Source organism: Erigeron canadensis, chromosome 1 (assembly GCF_010389155.1).
Source record: "Erigeron canadensis isolate Cc75 chromosome 1, C_canadensis_v1, whole genome shotgun sequence".
Classification (NCBI taxonomy): domain Eukaryota; kingdom Viridiplantae; phylum Streptophyta; class Magnoliopsida; order Asterales; family Asteraceae; genus Erigeron; species Erigeron canadensis.
Window position 1 is genome coordinate 47,422,416 of NC_057761.1, and position 21,896 is coordinate 47,444,311.

The 21,896-nt window shown below is 33.0% G+C and overlaps 3 protein-coding genes, 1 long non-coding RNA gene and 1 pseudogene across 4 annotated transcripts; 3 read left to right on the forward strand and 2 right to left on the reverse strand.

The window, feature by feature from the left end:
- Window positions 1-244: 244 nt before the first annotated feature.
- LOC122600539 (ATP-dependent Clp protease proteolytic subunit 4, chloroplastic-like) lies at window positions 245-2,209 on the reverse strand. Its single transcript, XM_043773272.1, has 2 exons — window positions 1,740-2,209; window positions 245-854 (listed from the first exon to the last, which is right to left on the reverse strand). Exons 1-2 carry the CDS (start codon window positions 2,141-2,143, stop codon window positions 371-373), a joined length of 888 nt encoding a protein of 295 aa, XP_043629207.1. The 5' UTR covers window positions 2,144-2,209; the 3' UTR covers window positions 245-370.
- Window positions 2,210-2,942: 733 nt separating this feature from the next.
- Window positions 2,943-4,670, forward strand: LOC122606815 (tyrosine--tRNA ligase, chloroplastic/mitochondrial). Its single transcript, XM_043779683.1, has one exon. It carries the CDS (start codon window positions 3,016-3,018, stop codon window positions 4,435-4,437), a length of 1,422 nt encoding a protein of 473 aa, XP_043635618.1. The 5' UTR covers window positions 2,943-3,015; the 3' UTR covers window positions 4,438-4,670.
- Window positions 4,671-4,955: 285 nt separating this feature from the next.
- LOC122585242 lies at window positions 4,956-9,537 on the forward strand. Its single transcript, XR_006321673.1, has 3 exons — window positions 4,956-5,278; window positions 8,302-8,405; window positions 8,912-9,537. It is a non-coding gene; the product is annotated as an uncharacterized LOC122585242 (long non-coding RNA).
- LOC122585241 lies at window positions 7,438-9,131 on the reverse strand (annotated as a pseudogene).
- Window positions 9,538-17,318: 7,781 nt separating the features above from the next.
- LOC122584828 (protein phosphatase 1 regulatory subunit 12A) lies at window positions 17,319-21,641 on the forward strand. The gene is made up of 2 exons (XM_043756892.1): window positions 17,319-17,555; window positions 20,778-21,641. The coding sequence occupies exons 1-2, from the start codon at window positions 17,422-17,424 to the stop codon at window positions 21,391-21,393; spliced, it is 750 nt and encodes a 249-aa protein (XP_043612827.1). The 5' UTR covers window positions 17,319-17,421; the 3' UTR covers window positions 21,394-21,641.
- Window positions 21,642-21,896: the final 255 nt, after the last annotated feature.

Sequence of the window (21,896 nt, forward strand, 5' to 3'; positions counted from 1 at the left end):
GCATCCAACATCCAATACTATATAACTCAAATATTCAGATTATTATTCTAATCACACTAAACACATTATTTTTATACAAAACCCAATCCAACCTGCACTGGCCTATGTAGATTAAAATTAAATAGAGCCCGTATGAACCCTACAACCAGTCCAACCCACCCAGTTTGCCCTACAATAAACACTTTTAAGATATGAACCTTATGAAGCCAGGTACAGTTTGAAGATGTGGTTAAACACAGGTACAGAAAGTCTCAATGTCGTATTTATTCTCATTAACTAAAAAATAAAACAGTCTTGAGTAAGATAATGAATCAATCTAGAAATTCAACAAAATAACGAACATAAACTATTACCTGTGTAGTGTAACAATCTAGAGAATTTCATCATCAGGTATATCAGGGTTCAAAAATTTCCCTGGGTTTTCGGCTATAGAGTCATAACTAAGTGTAGGTTTGACTCGGTCTGGAACGGGCATTAGTGGGATGATGCTATCATCATCAATAACACCATCAATTATGCCATATTCAACTGCTTCAATAGGAGACATATATCTATCCCTGTCGATGTCTTTCTGAACTTGCTCAAAAGACCGCCCAGTGCATTCGGCTAAGATTCGGGTCACATTCTCCTTATTATGCATCATTTCTCTGGCCTGTATTTCAACGTCTATTGCTTGTCCACTGGCACCACCGAGTGGTTGATGTATCATAATTCTTGTATTAGGCATTGCCAAACGTTTACCTTTAGTTCCACCAGCAAGGATAATGGATGCTGTTGAAGCGGAAATGCCCAATCCAATTGTTGAAACATCAGCTCTCACAAGCTTTAAAACATCATAAATTGCCATTGATGCACTGTCGATAAAATAACACCAACTTTGCATCAGACAGACCACACATAAAGTTGTAAAAAAAGCATAAAGTTTACTTCTACAGAACAATATGTACACAAAAAACATCACATATTCAGCCCCCAAAGGTTAAGAGTAGATCAAAGGTGTCCTTTACACAACATTACATATTCATAAACAGCTCCTAAATATTAAGATGACAATTTCACCGATATACGTACGAAATGAGTATATTATAGCATCAAAAGAGCAAAACTGTAAAATCGCTTTAAAGAAAGGGATCAAAATGTGTCAAAGTGTTAAACCGGTTGAAACTTGAAATTTGCCCATAAGCTACTGAATGCATAAAGTATAAAAACCTCTTATATCAATTTATATAAATCCCACTTGTATAATTCGTATAAGTTTGGAGTCACACTTTACATCTTGACACCCTAATATTAATACTCGTAAGAGTTTATTTGATTTTGGACAAACAGCATTCCGGGTCAACCTGACCAGGACAGTTTTCACTTGAACAAAACACTGCCTATTTCGGTTTGTAGCCGTAACTGCCCACGTTGACCGACTAACGTGCCTAATTCTCTTGTTCTGTACATTCCATTGCTTTAGCAATATCAGACAACTAGTTTGGACAAGTAATTAATTGTCATTATTGTTAGAGGTAAAACAGGCAAGTATCAAGTATCCTATGTCCTAAACAATTATCTTAAAGTGCTTATTTTCAACAACTTATTCCTTCTAACTTAAGCAGACAAAAAGTGAGTGTTTGTTATTGCTCATTTGGCATAAAAATAAGCAATTCCAACACCCCATTAGTAAATAAACATTAGAAAATAGTATAAAAAGAAGCCTAAATTAAGAAAAGCAAGTATATATATATATATACCTAAGAGAACCACCAGTAGAGTTAATAAAAAGCCTAATATCTTTACTAGGGTCTTGAGCATCTAACAAAAGCAGCTGACTAATAATAGCATCAGCAACAAAATCATCAATCTGGGTACTTCCTAAGAACACAATTCTTTCCTTTAACAACAACCCCATCGCATCGGAGTCAGCCCCTCGGGTCGGGGCCGACTGCGACGAAGAAGCCGAAACGTATTGTTGTTGTAAAGTTGAGTTTGATGAGGGACTAGGACTAGAAGTAATTGAGCATTTGATGGGTTGTGATGGCCGGAAAGTGAGGGTGGATTGTGGCGGTGGCGATGGGCGGAGGAATTTGGGTTTGGAAATGGTGGCGGTGGTGGGATTGTAAGAAGATGGGGCTGTCAAAGAGATGCAGGACGCCATTGTTTTGTTTGTTTTCAAAGTGAGTGAGGGATGTAAAAGGGAACTTTTTCTTGCACAAAGTCTTGTTTAAAATGAGTAACCAAGATTTATTAATCTTGATTTTGATTAAATATTATTGGTACGGGCACAGGATCCACTCAATGCATTGGCATTTGGTGGTAAATGACTAAATGATGTAGATAATTTAATATGTTAAGGTTAATCGATACATTTTAAAATATAAATGATTGATAGTGTAATTTAATATTAATATTAAGGAGATTAATATTAAGAAATATGAGCAAAAATATTTTAAAGGATATAGGTGAAAACATTACATAACTCTTTTCCAAAAATAAAGAGTAATTTTGTTTTTTTTGTTTATTAGATAGTTTAGATAAAAGTTTATTGATTTTGTTTGAATGTGTCTAAAAATTTATTTCTATATTCTTTCGTTTAATTGGGGTTCTTATATAAGCAATCTTTTTACCTTTAAATACACATAAGATTATCTACATCTCACTCTCCCTCACCATCTATCTTCACTATATTAATCGTGCTATTCTAGTAATATAATTTCAACCAAAATTATGAGGCCTAATCTCCAATATAATAAAAAAAAAAAATTATAATCAGAACTTATCTTTCTTCATGGTATTCCTTTGTTGATTCGTTTACATTTCATGCCATATATAATTGATAACCATGTTGTGTAAATTTAGTAATTTTGGGTCATAATTCAACTCGAAACATGTACCCTAGACAATGGTTGTAAACAAATAAACCCAAGCGTTGTAAATTTTGTGTCCAAAATGCCAACTTCAAATATCTTCTGAGCTCTGACCCTGTCTATCCCCTTTATCCTATACTCACACTCTCAAACACCACATCAAATGGCGGCTCTATTAAGAACAACTTTCTTCCTCCTTAAACCCATTCCCAAACACCCCCTTTCATCTCTCTCCCTCTTCCATTCCCGAACCCTCAAAACCCATACCCGCAAATTCTCTTCACAATCTCACACCACCACTCGCCCAAACGTAATCACAATTCTTGAACAAAGAGGCTTACTTGAATCTGTAACAAACGAAACCCTTAAATCCATTTGCACCCAAAAACTCCTCAAAGTATATTGTGGGTTTGACCCAACAGCCGAAAGTCTTCACCTTGGTAACCTCATTGGTCTGATTGTTTTGTCTTGGTTCTTGAAATGTGGTCACAATGTTGTTGCCCTTGTCGGCGGCGCCACTGGCCGTGTCGGTGACCCGTCTGGTAAGTCCCTTGAAAGGCCTGAACTTGATGTTGAAATTCTTGAAAAAAATATTAGTGGTATTAATGATATTATTGTTAAGATATTGAATAATGATGTTGTTGTTTTGAATAATTATGATTGGTGGAAAGATGTTAAATTGTTGGATTTTTTAAAAGATGTTGGTAAGTTTGCTAGGGTTAATACTATGATGGCTAAAGAAAGCGTTAAAAGACGGTTGGAATCGAGTGATCAGGGTTTGAGTTATACCGAGTTTACGTATCAGTTGTTACAAGGTTATGATTTTGTGCATTTGTTTAGGAATGAGAATGTGAGTGTACAAATTGGTGGGTCGGATCAATGGGGTAATATTACGGCTGGGACGGATTTGATTAGGAAGTTATGCGATGCGGATGGAGTGGATGGTGTGGGTGGAGTGTATGGTGTGACGTTTCCGTTGTTGTTGAAGTCTGACGGGACGAAGTTTGGGAAGTCTGAAGATGGGGCGGTTTGGTTGTCTGCAAAGATGTTGTCGCCGTATAAGTTTTATCAGTATTTCTTTTCGGTTCCTGATGCAGATGTGGTGAGGTTTTTGAAGATATTGACATTTTTGAGCTTGGATGAGATAAATGAAATTGAAATGGAGATGAAGAGAGATGGGTATCTGCCGAATTCGGCTCAGAGGCGGTTGGCAGAAGAGGTGACACGTTTTGTTCATGGGGTTGATGGTTTGGAGGAAGCTATAAAAGCGACTGAAGCTTTGAGACCGGGTTCTGAGACGCGGTTAGATTGGAAGACGATTGAGGGGATTGCAGAGGATGTGCCGTCGTGCTCTTTGGCTTATGATGACGTTTTGAACGTTGGGGTTGTTGATTTGTCGGTTTCTACAGGTTTGATTGAGAGTAAGGGGGCTGCTAGGAGGTTATTAAAGCAAGGCGGGTTGTATTTAAATAATGTGAGAGTTGATAATGAGGGGAAAAAACTTGAGGCTGATGATATTGTGGATGGAAAAGTTTTGCTGTTGTCTGCTGGAAAGAAGAACAAAATGGTTGTAAGAATAGCTTGATATGCATACTTTGTTAGTATTTCTTTCATTTTTTCGACAGTTAATTGATAATTATTATATGGATTTACATATTGGAAAGATGTATTATGCAATGCTCTGAGAGGTTTTCGAGTTGAACTTATAGAGAAAGAAGAGATCATTTTCATGTGTTAAAAGTTTGTGTACATGTTTCTAATCTGTGTTATGAAATTTGGATTTTCAATTAGTCAACTGTAATATTGGCTTATTGCAAATTCAGCTTACAATATCAATTTAATCACATCCAAAGACCTCCAAAACGTATATGTCATCTGTAAAGAGTTATAATACTGGTAATGTGATAGTTTAACACCATTGCTTTTTTCTATATAACTGGTTTTGATCTTACAATAATGTAACTACTAGAAAAAGATGTAAGAGTTGATTAATAAACGCCAGCTGTATTAAGTTCGTTAATCCCCATATTAATTGTTGGCACACCAAATACTTAATACTGTAGCAATGTTGGGAACTTCATTTCATACAGAATCTATATCGACTCTGGTACCTTTGACTCTTTTTTTTTGTCAAATATATTGTAGTAAAGAGGTACCTAAGTTCCGGTGTATCTTTTGTGCTGTTCTCTGGTGTAGCTTCTGCTCCAAAGTTCTGATACCTTTGACTTTTTTGGTATTACGTGTGACCTGGTGATACATGCTTTCAGAGATTCAGCCTCGTTTTAGTCATTCCCTTGTCCTCAATGATTGTTGCAACTCTGCAGAATTATCGATCATTTGCTATTATATGCTATCCTACTTCTTTAGGTGACAAGGCGAACATTGTTGGAAGTTGCCACATGTGCTGCTCTGATTCTTCCCCACGTGTGAGTAGTTATGCTTTCTAACAGCCATTATATGCTTCTTGATAATGTTTAAAACTTTAGATTTATTTGTATGCCTGGAAGTATATTTGGTATTAGATGATATATCAGCTATCAATAGAAGACTTGGTTTACCAAGCAGTGTTACAAACTAGCATGATATATATCAGCTATTAGGTCTAGTCGGGACTGGTTGGCCTCACAGAGTATGAGTCGATCCTTATTTACGAAACTAACTACAAAATATGTTTCAACCGTAGATTGATTAGGTTTGTAAGAAAGAAAATAACTTGCACATATTTGGATCTGATAAAGTTCCTTTGTATTGAAAGTTACAATTAACCCACACAAATTTTCAACATTAGAGAACCAAATACGAAACAGGTTATGTGTTACAAGTATAAAACAAGTAAGCTCTACAACTTGGTCCTGTTTTATATGTCCGAGTATTTTGGTTATGTTATCTTTATCTTCGACAATAGAATATTTAGGTAATTTGATGGAGTAGTGTGATACAAATACTTCATCATGTTACTGGTTTCAATGTTACATTGATGCAATGAGTCGTTAAAGTTTTAGGAGAAGTTGATTAATGATTACAAGTTGTGTTTAGTTGATTAATCCCTTCATAATTTGTTGTCACATGTGATCCTCTTTTTCTAGTTGACAAAAGGCACATTGTTCACAGGTATGTGCTTTAAGGTCCTTTTTATCCATGTCTTGCTACTCTATTATAAGCTAAATACAAATGATTTTGCTTGTATAAATCACCTGATGGACATTCAAAACTCAAAAAGGGTGCTACGTTTTACTATATGAAAAAACTAGGATCTGAAAATGATAGTAGTATAATATACGGATGAGGTTTTCTCTATTTAGGTTACCCGAGGCAGGCGAGTCTTTTTGACCCGGATGTATGCGGACTAACCGGAGTATCTCATGACCATTTCTGTACCTTTCACTCACTACCCAATAGCAGGATTTGTACTCGGGATCTCTTGTAAATAAGTCCAGGTTAATAACCACTAGGCCACCTTTAAGGTAACAAGTGTTTGCAAATTAATGGAGTTAGTATGCACAAGACATGAATCAGGTACTGGTCATGCCCGGAGAGGCTTTTTGATTCCTTGGTCAAAGAATGTGCTGGAGTCGAGGTGTCTTAATTGTTATTTCTTGATTTTGGACCATTCAGCTTCATCATAAACAAAAATACTGCTGGCCCTAGATCTTATCTCAACAAAAAGCCCAACAACAGTAAACTAAGATGCTTCCGGTCTTCGGTATTTTGGAGGCGGTCCGAAGGGATCTTTTTCTCTTACTTCTCAACCTCAAATCTCTCAAGATCCGTCTATCGTGTCCATTTTTATGCTTTCAGTATGCATCTCGCCATATGAAAGAGTATGACACCTTCCAAGTTCCTACATCTTAACAAGCAAGCAAATCACCGATCTTTTCCGGCATTCGTCTCAAGATTTTTTTCCATGTCCCTCACTCCCTCAAATAACCCTTATCTCTTTCAGCCTTGGTTTTGTAGGGAGTTCTTCAAGACTTCTATATATCTCATAGCATTTCACTCATTGCCATCGCCGATCAGTTGCGGTTTTCAAGGAAGTCTCAATTGCTTGGACCAGATCCCATCTTCTAATCCTCTTAACATAACTGACGCTACCCACGACATTTGAAAGCTCGAGGTTTTCCAAGAATACCACCAAATTTCGCTTTCTTGTTTTCTGGCTGGTTTCAGTTTCTAGCTGTTGATGTAAGTATCGACTCTTTTAAGGATGTTTTCAAGTTTGCATCAGTTGTGGCTTCATAACCATTTTTCAATGTAATGGATGTTGAGCTTCCGTTTTCTGAAACTAGTCGAAAATATAAAGCTTCAAGTCTCTATGGGTGTTCGGATGTAGTGTTTTGCCATTTACTCTTGTGGACCACAAGCTGTCGTTTGGTGTCAGTTCTAGATGGGTTAAATATGAGGTTTGGTACAGGGCTATTAAAGCTGTTTCATTTGCACTAATGTATTCAAGCAATTCGGACAAGGTTTATGGCTTTAGCCATTATGTAACTTCAGCGGTTTATGGATTTATTTTTCTACAACTTACAAAGTTTTTTCTATGGCAGGTAGAAGTTTCAAGTAAGTGATTAAGCAAAATATATTCCCTTCAAGAGTTCTTATTTGTACATTGACACAATTTTCTTAGTTAATAAAATTGGCGCCCACTTCCCTTACATGTGTAAATAACATAATAACATAAGGAGTATATTATACAACACAGTATATATAGTTGCGCAAGTAGTGATTATTGGATCCCATGTAAATAATTAGCTGTTGTGTATCGTTAGTTTATCTCATATGGCTGTGCACTTAAAATCAAATTATTTTTTCGCTTAAGAGTGAGTCCAAAAGACTCACTCATATCAAGATTTCCAAATGCTGCTCCATCAGGGAGATCCCAATTAAAGTGGTAAAGGAGCATGGCTAGAGGAAGCTCCGGTGTTAGCCAAGCCCATACTCATGCCTGGACACATTCTTCTTCCAGCCCCAAATGGAAGATATTCGAAGTCCGTTTCCATATCATTGTCAAATCTTTCTGGTATGAAGGTGTTAGGATTGGTCCAGTATTCTGGATCACGTCCTATTTTCCACACATTAACAAGAACTTTGGTATTGGCGGGAATATTAAATCTGCCAATCTCACACTTGTCACTACTTTCTCTCGGTAGTAAGAGCGGAAGAGGAGGGTGCAGCCTTAGGGTTTCCTTAATCACTAGTTTGAGGTGGTCTAGGTTTTGGATATCTGATTCATGGATCCTTTTCTTTCCCTTAAGTGCCTCTCTCAACTCGGCTTGTGCCCTCTTCATCACCCTTGGATTATTTATCAGTTCTGACATTGCCCACTCAATCGTCGTCGAAGAAGTATCTGTTCCCGCTCCAAACATATCCTGTGTCATAGTTTTTAAGGTTATGACAACAACTTTTATTAATAGCTTCATTCATATTTCCATTTTGATAATTAGTTTTACAGGAGAAATGCCGTGAAGATGCTTAATTGAAAGAAAGATGATATATAATTTTTCATAAGCCGAAATTTGCATAAGAATCGGATCAAGACAAATGGCAAGATCGAAGGTACTTGAAATTATCCTTTTCGTTTGCCTTGTATAATAAAAATTGATGACTTTTCCCAGTTGATATGATTATCTTAAATTGATTGATTTCTAATAATAAATACTAACCAAGATGACTGCTTTGATGTTATCATACGACAATGGAAATGGAAGGCCACCTTCATCTTTCATTCTTAATAGAACGTCAAGAAGATCTTCCTTTTCATGTTTGCAATGTGTCTGAGTGTCTTTTTTGGTGGTCGGAGATCATGTTTTCTATAATGTTATCATATATAGTGCGATACTTCATCAACTTGTTCCTCAAGCTGCTAAATAGATGTAGTACTTTTATAGATGGAAACAAGTCAGCTATATTAAAACCAGTAGATAGGAGAAGAGCCTCATTGATAAGCTCAATGATGAGTGCTTGATCCTTGCATTTGCTCCCAACAGCAAGCCTACATATGATTGTGTTCATAATTGTACATATCTTCACACTAAGATTGATTTTGTTTTGTGTATGTACAGTCGTCATGATGAATGCAATGAGGTTCCATGACTCTTCTTCACAAAGAGATCGACATGATTGAACCTTTTTTGGACTTAGAAGCTCGATGACGCATATCTTACGCATTTGTCTCCAGTAGTCACCATAGGGGCTAAACACGATGTCACTATAGTTGTATCCAAGGATTTCAGCAGTTAGAAGCTTGGGTCTGCTTGCGAAACATAGATCGTGGGTTTTCATGATTTGTTTGGCAACAGGAGGAGACGAGATTAAGATGGTGGACACCTCCCCGAGTTGTAGATGAACCACCGGTCCTAGTTTTTTGGCTAAATTTGCCAGAGCTCGGTGTGGTTGTGATCCCGAGAGATGATGCAAGTGCCCAAGAAATGGGAGCTTCCATGGCTGTGGAGGAAGTTTTTTGTTTGCATCAATTGAGTGTAAGCTTTTGAAATCCATGATGAAGAACATTAGAGTGATAATGAAAACGATAAAAGATATAGTAGTAAACTGAAACTCCATTTTACTTCAAGTTAAGCATTTGTCATCGACTCATGGGTCCATATGTGAATTTATATTATTTCTTTACCATGACAATTGATGTAACAGTGACTTTTTTGGTTTTATCTAAATTTTAGTTTATATACTAGATTTTAGACCCGTGTCCAACACTGGACACGGGGTTTACAATATTATCAATATTAAATGTTCATACATTTAAGTCATAAAAGCTTATAATGTTGAAGAAATACGGTTCTAAGTGTTATATTTTGCAAGTTGTAGTACAATAATCATATGTTTGTCACTGTCATTATTAGCCTCGACATATTGATAAAATTGTTTGCCGTAATCATTCCACAAGTCACATGCTATATATAATAATTTCTCCATTATAAAATATTTTGAAACCAGTTGTACTCATAATGTGATATTATTATGAAAGATAATTAAGAATAAAAGATATAAACATATTTGTGATCTTGTACTTGACATTCAAGTATATGTATTTAATCATGTTGCGCGTCCATAACACACATAGGTTTATTTTCAATCACTTATTCTATGATAATATAATAACAATTAGGATTGATTTTATATATTTGATAACAATTAGGACTCTTGATTTGAGTGACAACTGTAATTTTAAATATTAATAAGCAAAACTAATATATAAAAAAGGAGAAAATTATGCACCTTTCTGATTGAGTGATAGAATTAACCTTTTTGATTTGGATTTAGGATTCAAGTAACCCGCTGTTATAAATCGTGTTTGGGATATGTATCTAGATGTCACATTGTATTTATATCAAATATTAAACTAAATATTAATATTTATAATTATAAAATTCTAATCTAATATTTGTTAATAAGTCATTAGGTTTTGAAAAAAAAAATTGTAAAAAATATTTCATATGTTGAAAAAAAATTTATTTAATTAAATGATTGTAAATTTTAAAAAATTCTTTCAAGTTGATGGCTAAAAATAAATATAAATTAAGTATTCAGGGCTAAAAATGTAAATTATTAATGGAAAACAAAAAAGTGTAAATTAATGAGACTTTTTCTACAAATCAATATAAATACTAATATAATAATATATTTGGATAATGTTTATTAGGATTTTTTTTATTTGTAGTTTATCTAAATGATGACATCATCAAAAGTTAATTTAATGAAATCGAGCAATGTGATTGGTTAATAAGTCATTAGTTCAACTGTCTTATAGTATATATTAAAATTAAGATATTTGGGTTAGGAAAAATAAAACAGAGAGGTTGGTTGTCCACTTAATAAAAGAGAGGTTGCTTGTTCAAGACCAATAAACCACTTTATGTGTTTATCCATTTTGCTTGGATTTTTTGAGGGATTTTTAGATATTACATTTTAAACCCTTTATTTTATTTTTTCTTTTTTAGAATCTAAGAATTTTGAACTTTTTGTTTTGATTTCAAATTTGTATTGTTTTCTTTTGTTAAAAACAATCTTTATTTTGATTTTATTTTTGGTCTTTTTTATAACAATTTATTTTAAATTCTTTTTATAATTTTTGTAATTATATTTTTTTTCTTTCTTAATAGTTGTTTTCTTTATTATTATTTTTTTTTCTCAACAACTTTAGTTTTACATAATTTTTTAGAATTTTTTATCACTTAGTATTTTTTAAAGTAATTATAAATATGATTGTGTTGTTGTTTTATTGCCATGAAAATAAACACAGATATGTGAAAACTTGATTTTGTCTAAACATTTTTTTATTTTGAACCAGATGAACACCCACATTCCTTACATGTTTTTGGTTTTTGTTAATCTCGGACTTTTTAACACATACGCTATAAAAAACTGACGTCGCCCATCGGGTGGTTTTGAACCACCTAATTCATAAGAACATAAAGGATATCTTTAAAAATTTGTCAAAAATTTGTTTCTAAACTATTGAAGCACATCCATACTTTGATATATGTAAGAAAAATCTATCTAAAGATATTCTTCAAGGATATTTTTGGCTTGTTTTGTTTGTTTGTGAAATTTATATAACTAATGGGTCGTGAGGGTAAAAATATAAGGATTTATAAGAGTATTTAAATAGTTGGAGATAAAATTAAGAAATTTTAAATATTTGTAAGTATTGTTAGGATTTTCAAACCTATGATATGAAAGTTAAAAGATGTAAAGAATGACCACACAATCGAAGATGGTCTAAGTATTAACACAATACATGTACCGTGTGCAAAGGACGGGAGTGGATGAAAATAACTTATATACTCCACAATTATTAAAAATTTGAAATTATATTATCGTACTCTTTTTTTCTTTTAAGTTTTTACAAAATATTTATCAAAATCACAAGGCATGACTTGCGATTCTGTCGATTTTGTTGAATCGCATGTCATGCCTTACGATTGTGCCAGAATCGCAAAGATGGAAAAATAGCAAGGAATGCTTCGCAAGTTATCCATTTGAAGATAAAAAATTTTGTAAGATGCTATGTGTATGAAGTTACGTAAAAATAACCAGAAAATAATCTTTCAGATATTCAAAAAAATCCAACTTTCTTTTTCCATTTCAAATATCTCCAAGGTGTTTTTGTATTTAAATTATAAGTAATTAGTTTGCTAATGAACATAGGGTTGTATTAAAAATCACAACCATTTTTGTAAAAATTTAAAAGCATACTTGTATTTCGTAAGATCGCATGTCATGCCTTGTGATATTGATGGAAAGGAAAAAAAAAAGCCTTAGCAATTTAAAAGCATACTCTCTATTTTATATTTATTGGTTCAACCGGTCTAGTTTAATCGCTTTTATGGTCTTTTTAAGCTTTTAAATTGTTATTTTTTTATATGATGACATGTGTACTCAATGTTAAATTTTGGTTATTTATGAACATTAAAACATATACTTTTTTTTAGGGAAAAATACATAAAAAGGTAATCTATTTACCTAAAATTCCTATAAAGAGGTACCTATTTAGTTTTCGTCTATTTAAATGATTCAGTTTTTATAAATTTCCTAATAAGGGGAACATTGTTAGTTTTTGACGTCAGACCTCTGTTAAGTGTCACGTCACCCATGCCACGTCATTATCTTTGCTTACGTGTCACATGAGAGTCAAAATTGTCATTATGCAAAAATAAGAATCATCTCTCTATAACTAAGAGAAGATATAAAATAGTCTATGTGGCATTGTTTTTTGGATGACAATTAGGATTTTTGCTTATTTGTCAAACTCTTATAATTTTTGCTTACTTTTGATATTTTAAATTTAAATTAATATTTAATATTAATATTCTTTTCCCCTAAAATAATGTTGAGCGTATATTAGATAATAACTATAACTAAATGTCATATAAATAGGTGATACATATCTCATGATTAAATTAAGATTATTCGAATTACAGTATATCTTTTCATACCAAAACAATTGTTGACCGGCTTTTTTTAATGGTTTATATTAATTTATTTACAACTAAATAGAATTTACATTTATTTACAAGTATATGTATCAATGACTTTTATATACATTTTGTATCGGTTTTATTGTGTATTGTTATAAATTTTCCTTATTTTAAATTTAATTTAATACTTAATATTAATACTTTTTCTCCTAAAATAATGTTGAATGAATATTAAGCAATAACTAAATGTCAAATAAATAGGTGATAGATATCAACATTAAATTAAGATTTGATTTAGACTATAGCTTTTCGTACCATAAAATTTGTTAACGGTTTTAACATGCGCAAAGTATCCATCTTTTAGTTATACGAGAGCAAGTACTCACGCGTTGCGGCGATGAGATGGCGGGGTGATACATAGGTCATAGAGTATGATAGGTTATACGAGTTGATATGTCATAGAGTATGATAGTCAAATGCCTTAGCCGTACGGGCTCCGCCCTCGAATTTAAAAATTTGTCGAAAGTATATCGAATGACATCTTTAATGAAAGAGCATGAAATTTTAAGAACACCCATACAATTTTTATAATTTATCGATGTACGGTTTTTGAGATAAAAGATTTTGAATGAATTGGAGGAATAAATGATTTATGGAGGAGAGAGAAAAAAGATAATTGGTTGAGATTTGAGGAGAGAGAAATAGTATTATAGTTATTTTAGATAAATATAGAATAGATAGGAGGGTCATTTTGGGGAAGTATTTAAAATCAATATTGAAAATTTCAAGTTCAATGTTGAAAATATAGGGAAAATCTGCTTTATAATATAAATATAAAATAGATAAGAGGGACATTTTGGGGAAGTACTTAAAATCAATATTGAAAATTTCAAGTTCAATGTTGAAAATCTAGGGAAAATCTGCTTTATAATACGAGAGCAAGTACCCACGCGTTGCGGCGGTGAGATGGTGGGGTGATACATAGGTCATAGAGTTTGATAGGTTATAGGAGTTGACATGTCATAGAGTATGATAGTCAAATGCCTTAGCCGAACGGGCTCCGCCCTCGAATTTGAAAATTTGTTGAAATTATATCGAATGACATCTTTAATGAAAGAGCATGAAATTTTAAGAACACCCATACAATTTTTATAATTTATCGATGTACGGTTTTTGAGATAAAAGATTTTGAATGAATTGGAGGAATAAATGATTTATGGAGGAGAGAGAAAAAAGATAATTGGTTGAGATTTGAGGAGAGAGAAATAGTATTATAGTTATTTTAGATAAATATAGAATAGATAGGAGGGTCATTTTGGGGAAGTATTTAAAATCAATATTGAAAATTTCAAGTTCAATGTTGAAAATATAGGGAAAATCTGCTTTATAATATAAATATAAAATAGATAAGAGGGACATTTTGGGGAAGTACTTAAAATCAATATTGAAAATTTCAAGTTCAATGTTGAAAATCTAGGGAAAATCTGCTTTATAATACGAGAGCAAGTACCCACGCGTTGCGGCGGTGAGATGGTGGGGTGATACATAGGTCATAGAGTTTGATAGGTTATAGGAGTTGACATGTCATAGAGTATGATAGTCAAATGCCTTAGCCGAACGGGCTCCGCCCTCGAATTTGAAAATTTGTTGAAATTATATCGAATGACATCTCTAATGAAAGAGCATGAAATTTTAAGAACACCCATACAATTTTTATAATTTATCGATGTACGGTTTTGAGATAAAAGATTTTAAATGAATTGGAGGAATAAATGATTTATGGATGAGAGAGAAAAAAGATGATTGGTTGAGATTTGAAGATAGAGAAAAGGTATTATAGTTATTTTAGATAAATATAGAATAGATAGGATGGACATTTTGGGGAAGTACTTAAAATCATTATTGAAAATTTCAAATTCAATGTTGAAAATATAGGAAAAATCTGCTTTATAATATAATATAGTATAGATAGTATATATAGTATAGATAGGGAGAAATTTCTTTTTATAAACCTAATTAAAGTAGTCATGCTTTAACATAAGTAACATTTATCTTATTATTTAGAGCAATCTAATAATTTTTATATTATTATAAACTATGAATAATAATATAACCATCAATTAGTTTTTATTTACATTTATCGTTAGCCCCGTACGGGTTTAATCTAGTTCTCTATATTTCCCTTTCCCATCATTCTCCTTCTAATTCTAACTTCAATCATTTAATAAAAATAAATAAATACAGAATCACAATCCTGTATCATTTCACATCACAAATTGCTTTTTCTCAAAAATAATCACAATCCATTCCATACATTTTGAACTCTAAACACAACCCATCTGTGTTCCTGTACCAAATCTATCACCGGAATCCGGCGAGCTAGTGGCTGCCACCAGTCGAACCACCATCTGCCGTTATCTTTCCCATCCGTGAAATGCTAAAACAGATCAAAACAAATTTATCTTCTAGATCTGAAAGATGTGACTAGATATGAAATAAATAGAACCGCCGGTAAAAAGCGATGGTTGTCACGGAGGAGGACGTCGAAAAATAGAGATAGTCTTCGAAAATTAGAGATGGTCTTTTAAGAGGTGCTCGTCGGGGGTGGTGGCTGATTGTGGTGAAGGTGGGTTTCAAGGGCAGAAAGAAGTAGTCAAACCAAAATGGAAACCATATTTTCAGTAATGGATTAACTTATTTGCAAGGATTCTCTCATTTTTGTATATAAATATCAATATTTCTCTTCAAGTTTCATGAAAAATGGTGGATTTTTTGTTTAATATATTTTATGTTGTCAATGCCACGTAAGCAAAAATGATGACGTGGCATGGGTAACGTGACACTTAACGGAGGCCTAACGTCAAAAACTAACGATGTACATCTTATTAGGAAATTTATGAAAAGTGGATCTTTTAAATAAATTAAAACTAAATAGATTCTCATTTTTAGAAATTTTAGGTACATAGGTTACCGTTTTATGTATTTTTTCCTTTTGTTTCTGTTATTATTATCACTGTTTAATATTATCTTTGAATGGAAATAATTATATTTAAATATTTTTGTTTGATTTTATCGGCGTTAATAATAGGTTTATAACAAAGAAGCAAAAAAAATTAACGGGTCAACCGGTTCACATACCTATACTTCTTTATAATAATTATCAACCTCTTATTTTTGAAAAGTGTTAGAAAATGGTTAGATGCAAAATTACTCTTAAAAAACATCCCTTATGGAAAAAGGTTATTAAAGATTATCAAATTTGCCCTTAATGAATTAAATTTACACTTTAAACTCTGATCTTACTAATTTACACTCTAAATCATTATCTTCTAAAATATTTCCACTATCACCATTACATCAACTTACACGATTACACCACTAAACCGTCGTCGCAATCACTGCTGCCGTATTGCGTGGATACTATAATAGTTATATTTATATTTTGGTATGTATTTTGATCATGTCTTTAATCTTTATATATATCTTATTTTTTTTACGTTTACATTTATGTTAATTTGATCTGTTTGGTCTCATTTTTTTTGTTTAATGCAACTCATAAATATCGTATGATAACTGTAATCTGGTCAACACACAAACATTTTTTTAGTTATCATTTGATTCATGGATGGGTTTACTATAGGGGCAATGGGGTCAGCTACACCTACTCCAATTTTAGTACAATATAATTTTTTAGAAATTAAATGGTATATTTGGAAAAAATTTTCTAAAACTAAGAAAAAATAAATACGAAATACATACATATAATCATATATTATATTCGTTGTCATAAGCTTATTCTTTACGAGTAATTAGTCATAGAAGCATTGATTTTGAGATAGATCTCTGCATTGGGAGAATAAAAAACCTGAATTGTTTTAATTTTTTAATAGAAAGATTGAAGAAAGGTTAAAGAAAAAGTTTTTTTTTTTTTGGTATATAAATGTATAATACATTAATAGTGTATTGTTTATGGCAAAACTATTTTATTTCAAATTATTATATATATTTATCACAAACAACTAATTATGATAATCATAATAGTTATGTAGGAAAGATATATCACACAAACTAATTATTTCATAAAAAAAATATATTTTTTGGGTTTCTTGCATTATGATTGAATATGTTTTCATTCAATAAGACCTTATATGGCAGGTGTGGTTTTTATTTTTTAAAAAAACTGAGATTAAATATGAGTGTTATATCTGGTGTGAAGATCGAAATTCTTTTGAGAGCCCATTTTCTATTTCCGAGTTAGGGCCTAATTTTTTTTACATTATCAGATACGACTCTTATAAGTATGATAAACAACTTTTAAAATTGCCCCATCGCTAAAGATTTTCGGGCTCCATCTATGGTTTGATTGTAATAGAGTTAATAATATTTTTATTAAAAAATATATACATACTTAACGAGTCAACCGGCTCAACCATTTAAACATGATTTTTGAGTGGGCCGATCCGGTTAAAAGCCCGGTTTCAAAACATTAACCATAACCCGTAATTTTGGAGTTTTCCATCCACTACGGCAATTTATTTATTTTTTGTCATCCCTTTAAAAATCGAGTCGAATCCTAGGAAAACGGGTTGAAGCTCAATCAAAAAACCCTAATCAGTTAATTGTTCCAAAAGTGAAAAATGGGAAAGAATTCAAATTCGAAACAAGGTGATATTCACGGTGCAGCTCGATCAGGCGATATAGTTTCCGTACAAACTATTATTAACTCTAATCCCTTATCTGTTAATTCCAGAGATAAACACTCCAGAACACCGTATCCTTTTTATCCTTTTTTTTTATATTTAATTTACAGTTATAATTTCATAGTTTAGCTAAAGTTTTATGCTATATATATATATATATATATATAGGGTAACAAGTCTTAAAATAAGAACGGTGAGAACACTTAAAAATATCATTTTGATGCATTAAAAGTCCATAAAACTAACATAGTGCATAACTAATTATCATTATTTAAGTGTTTAACAGCACATTGATCCTTAAAAATCAAAAAAATCACGTTTTTTGTTTTGTGCATCCGTCTTGGATGCATATTATCAAAATGATGCATCCAACAAAAAAACGTGATTTTTTTCGATTTTGACGGATCATGTGTTGTGAAACACTTAAATAATGATAATTAGTTATGCACTATGTCAGTTTTATGGACTTTTAATGCATCAAAATGTAGTTTTTAAGTGTTCTCATTTTAAGTTGGTTCTCATTTGATTGTCACCCTATATATAGGGTATATATATATATATATTTACTTACTATTTTAGTGTAGTTTTAGTGTGTCTTATGTGTGTGTGTGTAGTGGTTGATGCTAGGAAGTTAGTAACAAGAATGTTATAGGTAATGGATGATTAGTTTGTTGTCGGAGTCGGGTGCGATTAACGGACTTTGGGTTATGATAGTGTAACGAACTAACGAATGTAACTGATGGCGTTTAAATTTAATAGATACTACCCCTTTTTTATGCAATGTTTTAAGCGGAACATGCATTTTTCGTTTAAAGAGATTTATCGGTAAAGGATGTTAAAATTGTTAACAACTAGAATAGAATACAGCAGTGGCAAGATAGATTTAGGCAGTGTCTCTGTTTTTTCATATCTAAATTTAGATATCAAATAAATTCGTTTTCGGCTGGTGATGGTGATGTGTCACTTTTTCTTTTTAGGTTGGGGAAAATGGGTGATGGGACGTTTTCTTTCTGTTGGTGTCAATCTGAATATAGGGGTAGGGTCTTGCTTTAGTACATAGTATAGTTGAAAGCTGTAAATATATCCGGTTATCGTTTTCTTTTGCGTACAAAAAATGATACGTTTTTCAGTGAGAAATAACTAGAGAACCTGCGAAAGCTTTCAAGTAAGGCAAGAATATTACTTGTGATTGAAAATTTTGATTGTGGTGCATCAGAGTATTAGACTGTGTTTCTAGATTAAGCACTTTCTGTGGCCTTTATTGAACTTTTTTTAGCATTTTCATTTTCTTTTTTTCATTTAATGTGTACATAACCTAATCTTTCTTGTAGACTATGGATCGAGTTATACAGTATTGCTCTATCTATTTCTCCTTGCAATGCTGGGATCAGGCGGTAACATTTTCTTTTCTTGTTGTAAAGTGACGGTGTCATAGAATAATGTCTGCTTATGTTTTTCAATCCCCAATTGGCATAGAGTGAAAGCGTCTAACTGGAAACTTTATAGGAGATAATATTGTATTTTGTAGCTGTTTTGTTTGCATAAAGAGATGATTCTAGTTGGGTACTTGTGTTCATGTGTAGACAAGTAATTTTCTTGTTTAATAGTTTGGCTGCTTGTTTATAACCGAAATATTTTTGGCGTAAGTATTTTAAGTAGATTAGTTGAAATAAAGCATTATCTAGTCATATTAGGCAAAGATAGGCATAAGTTGAGCTTTACCAGGTTTCATTGCGAGTTATTGCATCATTCATGTGGTAAATTCACTTGGAATGCTTCTGTATGGGAATTTTTAGGAAATCAGCTAGTGTAATTATATTCTTACAAATATTGATTTTCTAACACGGGGTGATTGCATAGAGGGTTAACCACAATACCATATAGTGATTTGGTATGCTGTCCAGATTACCATAAAGTGAAAGTTTGATGGTTCCTTAAGGTGTAAAATCATTTAAATACTTGAAATATTGATGGTTCTTTAGGGTGTAAAATCAGTTGGATATTCGAAATAGAAACTGGGCCAAGGATATCTTCCAGTAGTATTTTACCAACAATTTGAAAGCATTTTTCTATGACGTTTACTTGTTTACCAGCCTGATTAACTTTTTGCTTATAACACAACTTGCTTTAAAAAGCGCATCTAAGAGCTATGAGGCAATTAACAATTCAGTATGTCAAGGTGAGGCAAGACCATCCCAAGAAGTGCACCTTAGGCAATTAACTTTTTGAATAGAACACTGCTGGCTTTTTATATGGCTGTCTTTTATTATAGCCTAATAATGTGAAACTCTCCCGAAGTCTAACGGACCTGGACCTTCACTCATTGGGCGGGTACCTTGTCATGCTGACAAACATTATACTCCACGACTCGATAACTTTGATGTTTGCTTATTTGCTATAGCTGATGTGGCAACTATGATATTCAGTTCATGTTTTTGACTACTATAGGTAAGTAAGGCTGCAAGTGAAGTCTTTTTACATTTAAGCATTTATTTGGCAGGAAAATATATTTTAGAAGTATTTCGTGATTAACCGGGGTCTTGTGTGCATAAGGTGCGCACCTCCCTTATTGCCTCGGAGCAGCTAACGTCTATAAAATTAAAGGACTCCAAAATTGTATCTACCGGAAGTATATATAGTTGAACAGAGTATGATCTAGTCAATTAGAGCAAGGATAGACATGAATTGGCACTAGGTTTGATTTGGTATTAAGGCATCAGCCATGAGGATTAATTAGAATACACCTAAATTTCACTTGAATGCTTCTAAAAAGGACGTATTGTCTAAATATCTCCCTTTCTGCATTAATGTTAAATTTCTCCATCTGCACACCTGAATATTATTTCAGGACACTTTGCTTTTCTTATACGGAGTACTTGCTTAAAATGTTACCAATCCAATTTCTATTTCTCGTAAACAACTTTCTTTGCGTCCTAAAGACCTCTTTTGAAAGAATTGATCCAATTTAATCTTCAATCTTGTTCTTGACAATGGTTATCTACTTATCTGGTATTGTTAGTGTCAGCTAAAAATCAACATCGGTCTAAATTACCAAACACTTCTTGAGCGTGCAACACCATTTTGATCTACTAGATCACCTAGAAGTGAAAATTTTGAAAGTTTGAGGGCTCTTTAGGTTGTAAATGAAATTGGATACATGAAATAGAAATTGGACCAAAGTTCTCTGCCTTTGGTTAACCGTTGTCCATTGATATGTTAACTTTTCACATCGTACAACATATTTGACATGGCGACTTGTTTATTTCCTTGATTCAATGGGTAATGAACCTTAGACTACATTTAGCAGCATTTGCTGGGCAGACACAGGTAGTGAATCTCCTTTGCAAGAACAAAATGGTAGATGTTGGTGCAGCAGCCATGGATGACATGGGTGCAATTCACTTTGCTGCTCAAAAAGGTCACCTAGAAGTAGTCCGGACACTTGTATCATCCGGGGTCTCTGTGAAATCCGCAAATCGTAAGGGCATGACTCCACTTCATTATGCTGTGCAGGGATCCCACCTTGATCTCATCAAATATTTGGTTAAAAAAGGTGCAAACATTAGTATAAAAAATAAAGCTGGAAAAAGCCCTCTTGACTTTGCAAGCAATGAAGAAATCCGTTCATTGTTGAATTCTCCAAGTGAACCGAAAGAAACAGCTAAGAAGGAAACTGGCTCAAAGACGGAAGAAGGTCAACCGATAGCGGTTTCTGAAGGCCAAAGGGAAGTGGATGCTGAAGGTCAAACAAAGGCTTCTGAAAATGAAGATGACGGAAAACAGAAAGATGAGTCAAATAAGAGGAAGGTTGATGATGTTACTGATGAGTTGATGGTTGAAACAAAGAAGACAAAAGTTGCTCTTAACCATCTTCTAACATCAGATGACACACAAGAAGAGGAGGATTGAAAGGGATGTTCTTTGTAGTCGTATAATGTGAGTAACATATGTTGAACTTTTAGATTTCAGAGGCCAGTATTGTTAGGTTAGTGTAGTAGTCAAATTGTGGAATTTTTTTTTGGGAGTTTGGACAACGATAAAATGTGGGTAATTTGTTAGACTTATTGGCAGATGGATAGTTAAGATAAACATAGAGAATGAGTGATTGAGTGGAATTTATTTGTTAATATTTGAAGACACGTTTTTAGGCTCCAAAATTAGTTACATATATGATATATCTATACTCTTTTATATGTAAGCACTCCAGATTCCAGAACATCATACTTACATTGAAAGTGAATTTCAGCATTTGTTGGAATGGTAAAACTTGACTACGGTACTCCTTGGGTCGGTAAGTTACAACACTCCTTGTGCTTAGCTAAATGAACACCATGGTAATGTCCTGCATCATGCTCGATTAGATCAAGTTTAAGCCACCAAGTGCCCGGCCAATGCCCCACACCTTTTCCATT